This window comes from Dioscorea cayenensis, unplaced genomic scaffold (assembly GCF_009730915.1).
Source record: "Dioscorea cayenensis subsp. rotundata cultivar TDr96_F1 unplaced genomic scaffold, TDr96_F1_v2_PseudoChromosome.rev07_lg8_w22 25.fasta BLBR01001301.1, whole genome shotgun sequence".
Classification (NCBI taxonomy): domain Eukaryota; kingdom Viridiplantae; phylum Streptophyta; class Magnoliopsida; order Dioscoreales; family Dioscoreaceae; genus Dioscorea; species Dioscorea cayenensis.
The window spans coordinates 204,176-216,828 of record NW_024087692.1 but is presented as its reverse complement, the minus strand read 5'-3'; the positions used below and the strand labels follow the sequence as shown (position 1 = coordinate 216,828).

The 12,653-nt window shown below is 38.1% G+C and overlaps 1 protein-coding gene across 1 annotated transcript; it reads left to right on the top strand.

Annotated features, from left to right (window-relative positions):
- The first annotated feature begins 10,631 nt into the window (after nt 1-10,631).
- On the top strand, nt 10,632-12,440 carry LOC120256132 (1-aminocyclopropane-1-carboxylate oxidase homolog 1-like). Its single transcript, XM_039263902.1, has 3 exons — nt 10,632-11,233; nt 11,309-11,633; nt 12,024-12,440. Exons 1-3 carry the CDS (start codon nt 10,746-10,748, stop codon nt 12,273-12,275), a joined length of 1,065 nt encoding a protein of 354 aa, XP_039119836.1. The 5' UTR covers nt 10,632-10,745; the 3' UTR covers nt 12,276-12,440.
- Nucleotides 12,441-12,653: the final 213 nt, after the last annotated feature.

Sequence of the window (12,653 nt, the reverse complement as noted above, 5' to 3'; positions counted from 1 at the left end):
GAAGTTCTCTGGTTTTAATAATTTTATTTTATCACATACCCACTAGTAGTTACCAGAAACGTGAGGGCTTACGATCTGTGCAAAGATAAGGTTGGTTTGAAATTTTAATTTTAATTTTTTTTAAATGAAAAGAAATTAAAAATGAGTGGGGTCCACAAAAATAAATAATAGATAGAGGAAGGAGGCTCCTAAGGGATAATCAGCAAGAGGGATCTCCCATCCATGCATGCTAGCACTAGAGCAATTTTTAAGGTTTTTTAGTAGGATCCATAATGATAATTGCATTATTACCTATGAAGGAGAAAGAACTTATAAAGAGGAAACTATGCTTGACAGTGGGCCCAAAAACTTATAGCTACTTTCTAATTAAGACATGAGTTGTAAGAAGCGTAAGATCAATCAGTAATTATCAAATGTAAAAGGATGATAATTAAAAATATGATTATTTTACTCCATCCATATGTTCCTAACATCGAATAAGTAGCTCCCATGTTGCCCTTAGATGGGAAGTTAGACTAGATAGTTAGTTAAACTAGACCTCTATATTAAAGAAGAGTTGCTAGTGGTGGTGAATAATTAATTAATTGAACTGGTTCAAAATATGGGTGGCAAATGTGCATTGTAAAAATAGATGATCTACGATTTCAATATTGTTATTATACAACACACATATATAGTAGTTTCGTAGGGAGTTGCAAGCCTACTTTGGAAGGTTATCTAAGGTTAGGATCTTATTATCTCAAGCTGGATAATTAAAAAGTATGATTTTGTGAGGTATGGCCCTTTCTAAAAACTAAGGCCAAAAAACATCTTAGCCCACAATCATTGAGAAAGCATTAAAAAGATTTAATAAAGAAGTTGCCACTATTTATGAAGCTCCAAATTTTAGATCTGATTGAGTTGGGAGATAGGGGCAAAACAACAACAATGATCTTAGCATGATCAGGGCCATTGTCTAAGGTAAAGTCAAACACATAAATGAGATATTGCAATGTGTTGAGAAATAGACCTAGCCAAACAAAATAATGGACACTATCATTATACCATTGGTTGTGCAAAATAGAGATGGAAGTTCTATCTAGAAGGACCAGAAGAATGCATGCCGAAAAATAGGTATAAAAGATCTCAATCTAGAAAAATGATTTATTCCATTGAGGATGGTAGTGAAGGTTCTAGGGGAAGCTTTTTGATTGCAATTGAAGTGGGTTATCCTCAACCAACTCCATAATTGGCTAGAGCCTAGAGCACATCTTAACCATTTGTTAAAAAAGGCTATGTTAAAGTCATGAAGAATATTAAGGATTCCCAACCACTATGATAAAGGGATTTACATAAATGATTCTGAGCCACTAAGCAAGATTCAAATAGACCAATATTAGGGGAGAAAATCCTTGTGAATCTTATCAATAGCTTGGATTACCCATTTTGGTAGTTTTAAAGACCATCATCTAGTATGTCAAGATAGAGAGAGCTAGCATCGAGTTGATGAGGGTGAGTTTGCCTCCAAGGGAGTCGAAATTGGTTTTGTACGTGGAAAAGGAAGTATGAATGGAAAGGATCAATGCCCAAAATGACTTGATTAGGACTAATACTATACGCTCACTAGATTGAGTTTTGTTTTGAATTGGACTCACATAAGCCTCATGGGTTTATTAGAGTTTATAGAGCAAGACTCAAGCCCAGTTTGATTGAGTTGGTTTGGAGTTAATAAATCAAACCCAGTCAGATTGAGAAAAGTGACCGAATCAAAATTGGGCTCCAACGGATTATATACGTATGTTATTGAGTTGGGCTCAAGTTTGGCTAGAATGGCTGGATCTAGTTGGGATGAAAGTGGATCCAAGGGTGTAGCCGGGTCAGGCATTAGGGTTCAGCCCAATTGATTAATTGATGTGCTCGAAGTAGCATCTAATCCATGATTAGTTACAACTAGAAGAAAGCATGGTTGTCCAAAACCCAGAATCAACCCGAAACCGGCTGGTCATCTGCCACTGACCTGTATTCAGCCCACACTTTGGTAGTCCCGGTTACGGGTCCCAACCTGTGTCCCGGTGGGGTGACTCAATTAGTTAGATCCGGCCAATTAGGTGATTGAATTATTTTATATTTTTTTCTAATTTTTTTATTATAAATATTTAAATTAAAAATGGTGATGGGATTGACAAGAATAGAACCGGCAACATCTAGAATTATGAAAGCATAGTTCTAACCAACTCAACTATAGGTGGTTGTTGTTCCATTATTAGCTAACATTATTAAAAAAAAAATCCACCATTATTTAAAATGAATAGCATTTAATAAAATAAATTAATAATTGTATAAGTTTTTAACTATTGGGTTTATTTGAAATTGTCTTCAATATTTTTGAATTTTTTAAAATTGTATTTGAATTTTTTTAAAAAAAATCCAATCGACATCTCCGCAATAATGGCGTCATTACTGACGAGTACATACCACATCATCAACGTCTCCGCATGATACAAATTGAAGCCAATCGACATTTCATGGGAGTATTTTCTCAGCATGCCAAGGTAATTCTGGCAACAACATCATCATATTCCTCCCATAAGCCTCTTTGGTACCCGTCCAGTGAAACCAAATTAAAGTACAATAACCGAAATGATACAAATTGAAGTTTGATATTCAAAAGTAAAATTTAACCATAATATAGTACTCATTCATGATATTTACCGTATATATAATTGTATTTTGAAGTTTATTTCCCCTATTTAATATTTTTGAGTGGTTTATCATTTTCATTATTTTTTTAAATACATTATCATAGGTGATAAATCACAAGTCTCAAAGAGTAAGGTTACATAATGCAAGAGTCAGAAGACGTAGCCTTAAATAATGAAAGGCTTAAGTTGCAATAAGACCATGCAACAGTTTCCAAACAAATACTTTTAACTTTTAAAGTTGTGAAGACTATTGAAAAAGACACTCACTAACCTTGTGAGTGCTCTGGCTCTCAGTCCTCTGTTTTCCTAACCTTTGAATCCCCTCTCTTCCTTCTCATTCTCCTCCCTCCTTGCCATGGCAAGCAGGGGAAACTCTTCTCCGTCCCCCAACAAACCTCCCCTTCTCGGTCTTGGGCCCAGATCGCCTCTAGTGCTGCTCGTATGTCAGAGAACTCTCCCCATCATAACCCTCATCTTTTGAACAAGCTCAAAATCTCCATCTCCCAGTTTGTCCGCCTCGATGAGGACTCTCTCGCTAGAGCACGCATGCGGTTCTAGCACTCTTTATACGGCAAATATTTTGGAAAGCCTCCAACATTTGATCAAGTGAAGATGAGTCTGATAGCTCAAATGGATGGAGTTCGGTGAGGTTGCTATCTCTGATCTTCCCAATGGATTCCTTTTGATTTGTTGTTCTTCTCTTGAAACTATGCAAAGGATCCTGATGGGGGGTCCATGGTCCATCAATGGCATCATCCTTCAAACTATCTCCTTGGAAGCCTTTCTTTGAGCCGACATTTGCTAAGCTCAAATCTGCAGCCATTTGGGTCTAGCTTCATAATTTGCTTGTTTGATTTTCTGGGAGGCTAAACCCTAGAATCAATTACTGCTTATATTGGTAACCTTCTTAAGATTGATGATCTCACCTCTTCTCTGACTCGGTCGAGGTTCGCCCATGTTTGTTTGGAAATCGATCTCTCCAGGTTGTTATGCCGCGGTTTCTGGATGGGAGATGATACCCAGCGTATCTTTGTAGTGGTTCTGTATAAGAAATTACCGACATTCTGTTATACTTGTGGGCTTGTCGGACATGGTTCAAACTCTTGTTCTTGTTGCTCTGTTCCTGGTCCTAATCGATCTCCTCCACCCCCTCACGTCTAACGAGGGTAGGCGGTAGAGCCGATCCAAGATTTAGGGATGATGGGGTCAGAGGATGTTCTTATGCCCGTTGACCCTGGTATTTTACCCGATGGTTCTCCTCTGTTCCAGTCAAAAGTTTCATTTGATCGAGAGTTTGGTTCATGGTTGCTTGTTCCTAGACAGCGTGGCCGCGCTCGCGAACGTGGTGGCGGCAGTCATGCTGCTCAAATGCCGCAAGATGCTGCAACTGAGACGAGGGATGCTACAATCAGACATCTCGATGTTCCTCCAGCGGTGCGTGGGACACGTGGTGGCTTTCGGGGTTGGGGTAGGGGTGGCCATGTCTCTGCTCGCGATTTACGCAGCGAAAGTTCTGGCGCTAACGTGACCTCACCGCGCGACTGCTCTCCTTCTGACATGCTAGGTATTGGAAACCCAAACATTGGTCCTATCAATACTGTGACCCCTAGGGATGGCTCCCAACCCAACGGCTCTTCTTCGCCCAAGATTGATGGCACCCAATCCAATGGCTCTCTTCGGCCCGAGACTGATGTCTCCCATCCCAAAGGATCCCTTCGGTCCAGATCTTCTCGTTCCTCAGAGAACAACCCTAATCCTATCACAGTCCTTCAGACTCTTTCTAACCGTTCTAAAGCTCACAACTCCCCGCTGCAACGTTCCAAATCTCCTCCCCCTATACTTTGCCTTACGCAGGGAGTGGAGTCCTCATCTTTGCCTGCTGATGCTACTACCTCTCACTCGATGGTGGTGGATAAAGTCTCTGTGACCTTGGAACCTTCTCAGCGTGTAGAGAACACTACTGACTCCTCAAATGAAGAAGAAAATGCGATGACTGACGATGGCGATGCTGAGATGTCAGAAGAAGTTGAGGAAATTGGCAATTCTATGACTTTGGACCAGTTCCAGGTTGAACAGCGAGGGGCACTCTGGTGAGAAAGTGCCTACATGCTCCCAGTGACTCTCATAAGAAGGATCGTGTGGAAGCCGGTGGTTCCTCTTCAACATAACTTATTTCCTGGGACTATTCATTCTTCCCTCATTCTTCATGGGAGTATTCCTTTCATTGCGGCCTTATTTTATTCTCTTTCTATTGTTCATGATTGCTCCTAAAATTATTTGTTGGAATTGCATGGGTGCTCTCTAGTCGAGACACCTCAATCGTATCATTCGGCTCATTCATTCTGAGAAGCCTTCTTTGATGTGTTTAGTTGAAAAGAGAGCAGATAATGCCAGAGTTGATTGTTTCTCTAATAAGCTTCCTCGCATTTGGAAATGGGCCGCGATCTTGTCCAGGGGCTTCTCAGGGGAATCATGGTTGCTTGGGCTCCTACCCTCTGATATATCACCCCAATTGCTATTTCTCGTAGTCCTTTGCATTTAATTGTCTCCCCTAACCTCTCCCACAGTTGGCTTGTTTCGGTGGTTTATAATAGCTCTCGGCTTTCCGAACAGTGTAATCTTTGGTTTGAGCTTTCTAAACTCTCTCATCTCTCTTAACCCTGGCTCATTGTGGGGGACTTTAACTCTATAGTCTCTCCCAATGAACATAAGGGTGGTTCGTACAGAACATTATTCTCGTAAAGCTAGTTTTTTTCTTAATTTTATTGATCATAATGGTCTCCTTGATCTTCATTTCTCGGGCTCTCCTTACACTTGGTGTAATAACCAGTCTGGACTTGCCCGACGGTGGGCTCGTCTAGATAGGTGCTTAGTTAATCTTGTTTGGATCTCTAATTTTAATTCTTATGCTCTTAAGCACCTACCGAGAACTTTTTCTGATCATGCTCCCCTATTCTTGAATATTCACCACAATGGTTTACGTACTAACTCTAATTACTGTCGCTTTGATAATTATTGGCTTAAATATATAGGGTGTCATCAGGCTGTGAGAAAGGCACTTGATTTTGTTGCTCATGGTAATGCTCTTCACGCGTTTTCTCACTTCCTCTCTAGAGCCAAGTTGCATATCAAGGATTGGAAGGCTTCGAGTCTGAATCAGATTGAATCGACCATTATTGAGACTCAACAGGCCATCTCTACCAACGAAAATTCTGATAATTCTTCTTCCATTGATCAGTCTCATCTTTTGGAATTGTATGCTAAGCTAGGCGCCCTTCAGCTCCAGAATGCTATCAAGTGGGCTCAACGGTCTCACATGCTTTGGGTATATAATGGTGATCATAATACCAGTTTTTTCCATAACTCAGTGTGCATTCGTAAGCACCAATCATTTATCTCTCAAATTTATGATTCAGAAGGTACACGTTGTGCTGATCAGGTTAGTATTTAGAGAGCTTTTTTGAATTTTTACTCGAATATCTGGATTGATACTAATTTTGATTCATTTCACAATGTCCTTGATGCTTTGCCGGATGATCTTCCTTCTTTGTCGGAATCTGAGGCTGAGGCCCTTGTCCTTGGGGTCTCTAAAGAGGAGATTTATCTGGGTGGTCATGGATCTTCCTACTGGTAAGAGTCCTGGACCTGATGGTTTTAATGCTGAATTCTATCAGTTTTCTCTGCCCTGATATTGGAGATTTTGTGTTTAATGCCATACTCTCTTTTTTTCAATAATTCTAAGCTCCCCTCTTCTTGGGGGAAGACTTTTATCGTCTTAATCCCCAAAAAAGGGGATCCCTCCTCAGTCTCTGATTTCAGGCCTATCTCACTTTGCAACGTTTCTTTTACAATCATTTTGAAAATTCTGGTTAACAGACTCAAGCTTGTTCTTCCAAAGCTTATTGGTCGACAGCAGGTTGGGTTCATTGTTAACCATTGCTCTTTTGATAACATTATTGCCCTTCAAGAAATTGTTTATTCGCTTGAAACTGATGCCAATCATCCCCCTAGGATGCTAATTAAAATTGACATTGAAAAAGCCTATGATTCTCTGAACTGGACTGCAATTCTTGGTACCCCAACCAAAATGAATTTCCAAACCTATCTGGATTTCATGGATCAGAGCTTGTATTTCCTCTAGCTCCTTCTCTTTTCTTATTAATGGGTAACACAGTTCTTGGATTCACTCCTCTCGGGGTGTCCGGCAGGGGGACCTTTTTACTTCTAACATTTTAGTCTCTCAAACTCTCACCTCCATCTTAATTATGCGTTGGTCCATAATTATATTCCTGGCTTTGACTCCTCCCTTACCATTAACTTTAATTATTTAATGTATGCGGATGACTTGATACTTATTTCCCATGCCTCTAGGAGTACTGCGAGACACATTAAGTTGTGTCTAACTATGTATGAACATCTCACTGGCCAGCGGTCTAATTTGACCAAATCTGCTATCTACCTTCCTTTATGGTTCAATGGTAGAGTTGCTAAGAGTATCTATTCTATATTTAATTTTAATCAGGCCTCTTTTCCCAGATTTCTTACCTTTGTATCCTTATTACTCCTAAGATACTGGCCATTGCTTCTTTTAACCCAATGATTAGTAGAGTTCATCGGATCCGTACTAAGTGGAGACAGTCTAAGCTCTCTCAAGCTGCCAAACTTGTCCTTATTAACTCCTCCATTCTTTCCATCCCTATCTATTATTCTTCAGTGTACCCTGTCCCTGATACTATTCTGAATGAGATCAACAAGATAGTTAGGAATTTCTTTTGGTATAAAGGGGACAATCGAAAGGGCATCCATGCGGTTGCATGGTCTAAATTTAACTGATTCCAAACCTGAGGGGGTATTGGCATCCGGATCTTTCAATTGAGAAAACTTCTTTGATGGCTAAAAATATTTTTAAATTTTTAAACACTGAGGACATTTTTTGGGTTAATATTTTGCACACCAAATATGGCAAGATTAATTTCTGGAAAGACCCTATCCCCTTGAGATGTTCTTGGTTTTTCTGTGGTCTTTGTAAAGCTGCTGCAGATATAAAGCCTCATTGTGTTTTAAACTCAGTGAATCCCTCTCAAATGTCTCTTTTATATGATCCTTGGTGCATGTAAACTCCTCTTGCCTTCAGATCCACCTATTTAAACTCCAACTAAGATTTTGAAATTCTTTGTATTTTTGATTTCATACTGAATGATTGCTGGGACCTTCAAAAACTGCGGGATCATTTTGGTGAGAACTTGGATTGTGTTACTAACAGACTAGGCCACATTGATTCCAATGACCCTTGTCATTGGATTTGGGCTCCTAAGTCTAAAAGCAATGAGATCTCTGCCATGACATATCATTTTCTTAACAAAACTCATCATGGAACATGATCTTGGTCTGGTTGGAACAAGATTTGGCATCTTTGGGTGGCTCCTTAGGTTCAGTATTTTATATTGCTTTCTTTGAAAGGCAAACTGGCCACGTCTAACTATCTTTGATACATTAACCTTGGGCCTAACAATTCTTGCTGTTTATGTGGCCTTGTTGATGAGAGTGCTGATTATCTACTTGCCTTCTATCCCAAAGAGCAAAGTGTTTGGAGGGAGGTTGGTTTAAGGTTGGGCATAAATATTACATTCTTGAATGGCTTTACTGCAGGTTTATGGCTCACTGATTCTAATATTACTTTGTACACCAAATCTATCATTGCTGCTACAACATGGTTCATTTGGAAGCAACGTTGTGATGTTATCTTCCGTAATGCTATGCCTAACTATCCATTCATTGTTCATAAAGCCTTTGCACAAGTTGCTAAATTCTTCAGGTCTAGTGCGCTTCAATTTGGAAGGCGTCTTCTGCTTAACAATTTCTCCAATGCCGACGGACCCTTTCTCTTCTTCTCTATTGCTGAAAGTCATGGTTCTGAGGTATGTGGGGTTGGGTTTTTTGTTACTAATGCTAATTTTCAAGTCTCCATTGCAGGTTGTGGACCTTTGGTTGCTGGTTCTCATACTGTATCTGGATTAAACACTCTTCATGTCTCCATCCAAGTTGTGCTCTTTCAACACTCTTCCCTCCACCACATTTTCACCTCATTGCCAGATGTGTTTCAAGTTCTACATGACAATCACGATCACAAGGACTGGCAGGTGAATCAGTGGATTTAGATTGCTCGTGAATCGATCAACTCTGCAGGTGCTCCTCGAATTCATCAAGTGCCTATGGATTGGCTTCATCCAGCCTTTAGTCTGGTGGTTCATGGTCGGGGACTTCATGTTCTCACTCCTTTTCATCATGGCAAAGACCTTCCTCGCTGGGTAATGAGAGGCTTTCAGCTTGCTGGTTTTTCTTTTTAATTGTTTTTTTTTTAGTTTGTTTTCATGTTTCTTTTCTTGTGTTTCTATTTTGTTTTTCTTGTTTTCATTGTTCTGTTTTCTGGCCTTTTGGGCTTTGGTTTGTACTCTAAGACTTTGTAAACTTTCTTTTGTTATTAATAAAATAGCTCTGTGAGCTCCCTCCCCCACACAAACTCTTAAAGGATAATGTAATTTCCGAAGAGTTCTTCAAAATACACAGATTGAATGACTATTTTCTGCTTGTTGCATTTATTAAAAAAAAAGTTCTCCAACCATTCTACAGTGAACTTTAGGCAAACAAGAAAAATAATTTTTTTAGAAAAATTAATTAACCTTGTTTTTATTAAAAAATAAACTATATTAGAAAAATAAAAGACACCTTGAATAAGGCAATCTACTCCCTATTCCTTATTGGCTTTAATTATTAAATAGATATCAATCATTCATTTCATTATTAAATGTTAAATTTGAATTAATATTAATTAAATTAAAATTTCAATTGCATATCTTTTTGTTTTATGATAAATTAGTTCAATGTTTTCAATACCTTCATTAATTTATTCAATGAAATGCATCAAGCGTATGTCGGGGACATGCACAAATATGCACAAATATAGACTAAGTTCAACAAGTATTTGTGTCTTTATCTTAAGTAGTTTTTTGAGTAAAAGTTTAGGTTTTCTCTGAAATGAATACTTTATGCAAAAAGACTTGCTATCAGTAAACTAAGAGGACGTTGGTTACCTTCATTAATTGTGACTATTTGTCTATTTGATTTTTCAACTTATTTTTATTTTTTTAAATATTCTATATATGTTCCATCAAATTAAAAACAAATTGATTGAACATATACTAGAAATTCAAAATACCTTTGCTTCTTGAGAGAGAGAATCTATTGTCAATCATCAACACCAGACAATAATATGTTTGCCACAGATGTCTGAGAAAGGTTGCACTTGGTCACCCGGGGTAAGATAAGGCATGATCTCCAAGCATCTACTCTGACTCACTCGTACCAACTAAGCAAGGAGATCACACCGTACCCAATCCCAGCACAAAAAAAAAGCTAGTCCTCTCACCGCACAAGGATAAATTGGCCACTTCCCCTATTTTGAATTTAAAAAAAAATATAAAATGTTAAATATTGAAAGGAAAAGTCATTGTTAATTTACGGTTTGATGAGGCCAATACAAATATATAAATAAAATTGCGGGAGGCTATGCCTTGGTTGGGACCTCATCTGGTGGTTTTTTATTTTATTTATGTTTGAGACGTTTCGAATTTTGTGTTTGAAAGGTCTCAAACACAATGCAAGAAAATAAAAAAGTGTTTGCCGCTCATTTATAAAATATATATATATATAAATAAATAATAAATAAATGAAATTAGTGACACTAGGATTGATTTTTTTGATGCAGTGGTAGAAGAGGTTATTATACATGTACCGCTATGACAGTATTGGCTTATTCACCTTGTAATAATAAATTAAAAATAATAATAATAATATATGTGACACTCATTTAATGTTTGGGGACCTCCAGTGCAGGGATTTTGTCATATCTGGCTAAGGTAATGCTTGAAAGGTTAGTTCAGTGATCACAAAGTCAATAAAGAAGAACAAGGGGTGACCAGAAACATTATCTTCAAAACTCCACGAGTTCATCTTATCAAAACACTAGCAACCAAGCAAGCACCACCAGACACTACTCAATTATCCATGTCGACGACCATCTATGATCGAGTAAGTGAGATCAAGGCTTTTGATGAGACGAAAGCCGGAGTCAAAGGCCTTATCGATGCTGGCATCACTGAAGTTCCCCGCTTTTTCATTCATCCGACTGAAACAATTTCCACTTCTACAACTGAGTTGAAGATTCCAGTTATTGACATGAAAGACATCAATACGAGAAAAAAAGAAATAGTCGACAAGGTTAAAGAGGCTTCGGAGGCAATCGGTTTTTTCCAAGTGGCTAACCATGGAGTGCCCGACATGGTGATGGATGAGATGCTCGACGCAATAAAGAGGTTCATGGAGGATGATGCAGAGGTGAAGAAAAAATACTACACTAGAGATTACAAACGAAAGGTGGTCTTCAATTGCAACTTCGATCTTTACAGTTCCCCAGCGGCGAATTGGCGTGATACTTTGTTTCTTAGTGTGGCTCCTGTTCCTCCTGAAAAGGAAGAGGTACCGAATGCTTTCCGGTGAGTGATAGTATTTAAATTCAGTAAATTTATAAGTCTTATTGATGCAAATATCGGTGTGATTTGAACATGAAGGGAAATAGTGTTTGAGTATTCATTTCACATGAAAAAACTGGGAAAGGTGCTATTTGAGCTGATATCAGAGGCTCTTGGACTGAAGCCTGATTATTTGAAAGAGATGGAATGCGGAAAGGGAATTGGTATTGCTTGCCATTACTATCCACCCTGTCCAGAGCCCCACCTCGCACTTGGAACCAGTAAACACTCTGATCCGGGCTTCCTTACAATCCTTTTGCAAGATAAATCAATTGGTGGCTTGCAAATACTTCATAAGAATAAATGGGTTGATGTTCCTCCCTCTCCTGGATGCCTGATTGTCAACATAGCTGATCTCTTGCAGGTATAAACATATACGAAGTGTATGCATTAGAGTTCACTGAGTTATGTGCTTGATTTCCTTCTAATTGGTTGTAACAAGTAATATGTTTTGTCTTTCTACCTGCCTGGTAATCAACATAACTAATCTCTTGCATTTATATATGTATTACTTAGAGCTAACTAACAATTGTATATCCATTTTTAATATATGGATATATAAATTATGAGCTTTGTTTATTTTCCAGCTCAAGTTTTTCAAGTTAATGAAACTAAAATGGTACATTGGTTACATGCACATAACATTGTCATGTTTGCATCTAATATACCAAAGTAACCTAATTATATATGTTATAATAAAAAATTTGATCTTAATTACTTTGCAATGTTTCTGTCTTTCCTGTTTGATGTGTAGCTGATCTCAAATGACAAGTTGAAGAGTGTTGAGCATAGAGTGCTTGCAAGCAAGGAAGGTCCAAGACTTTCAGTAGCATGCTTCTTTGTTACTCAGTATAGCCCTTCATCAAAGGTTTATGGTCCTATCATGGAGTTACTTGCTAATGGAAGTGCACCTATCTACAGAGAAGTTGTCATAGATGAGTTCCACAAACACTACAATTCCAAAGGCCTTGATGGCAAGTCTGCACTTGATCATTTCAAGCTATAAAACTTTGTTATTTAGTTATTATTGCATTTCTTTCGACAATAGTATATTCCAAGAAATTTACTCTTGTATGTTTGGTGAAGTATCAAGTTTGAGTTTGAATTTTGTGACAAAAAGCTTATCTTTTAACAATAAAACAGAAATGAGGACCACGAAGCTAGACACTCATGACCTTGTTCCAAGTAATTTTATTTCTTGGAGCTCATGTTTCTGTTTAGGGACCTCAAAAAAGGCCTGTAAACTTTCTGACTCTTTCTTTCTTTTACACGATTTACATTGTGTATTTGCTATTGTATTATAATTCAAGATTTCGCATAAAGTATTCTTGTAAAAATGAAAATTATTCTATATGTTTGTAATTATCATAAATCATTGAAGCCA

What these genes read in the sequence shown, in the direction of transcription:
- LOC120256132 (XM_039263902.1), top strand. Translation starts at nt 10,746, where the DNA reads ATGTCGACGACCATCTATGATCGAGTAAGTGAGATCAAGGCTTTTGAT. An exon ending in GAGGTACCGAATGCTTTCCG is followed by an intron (nt 11,234 to 11,308) that starts GTGAGTGATAGT and finishes TTGAACATGAAG; the next exon opens with GGAAATAGTGTTTGAGTATT. An exon ending in ACATAGCTGATCTCTTGCAG is followed by an intron (nt 11,634 to 12,023) that starts GTATAAACATAT and finishes TTTGATGTGTAG; the next exon opens with CTGATCTCAAATGACAAGTT.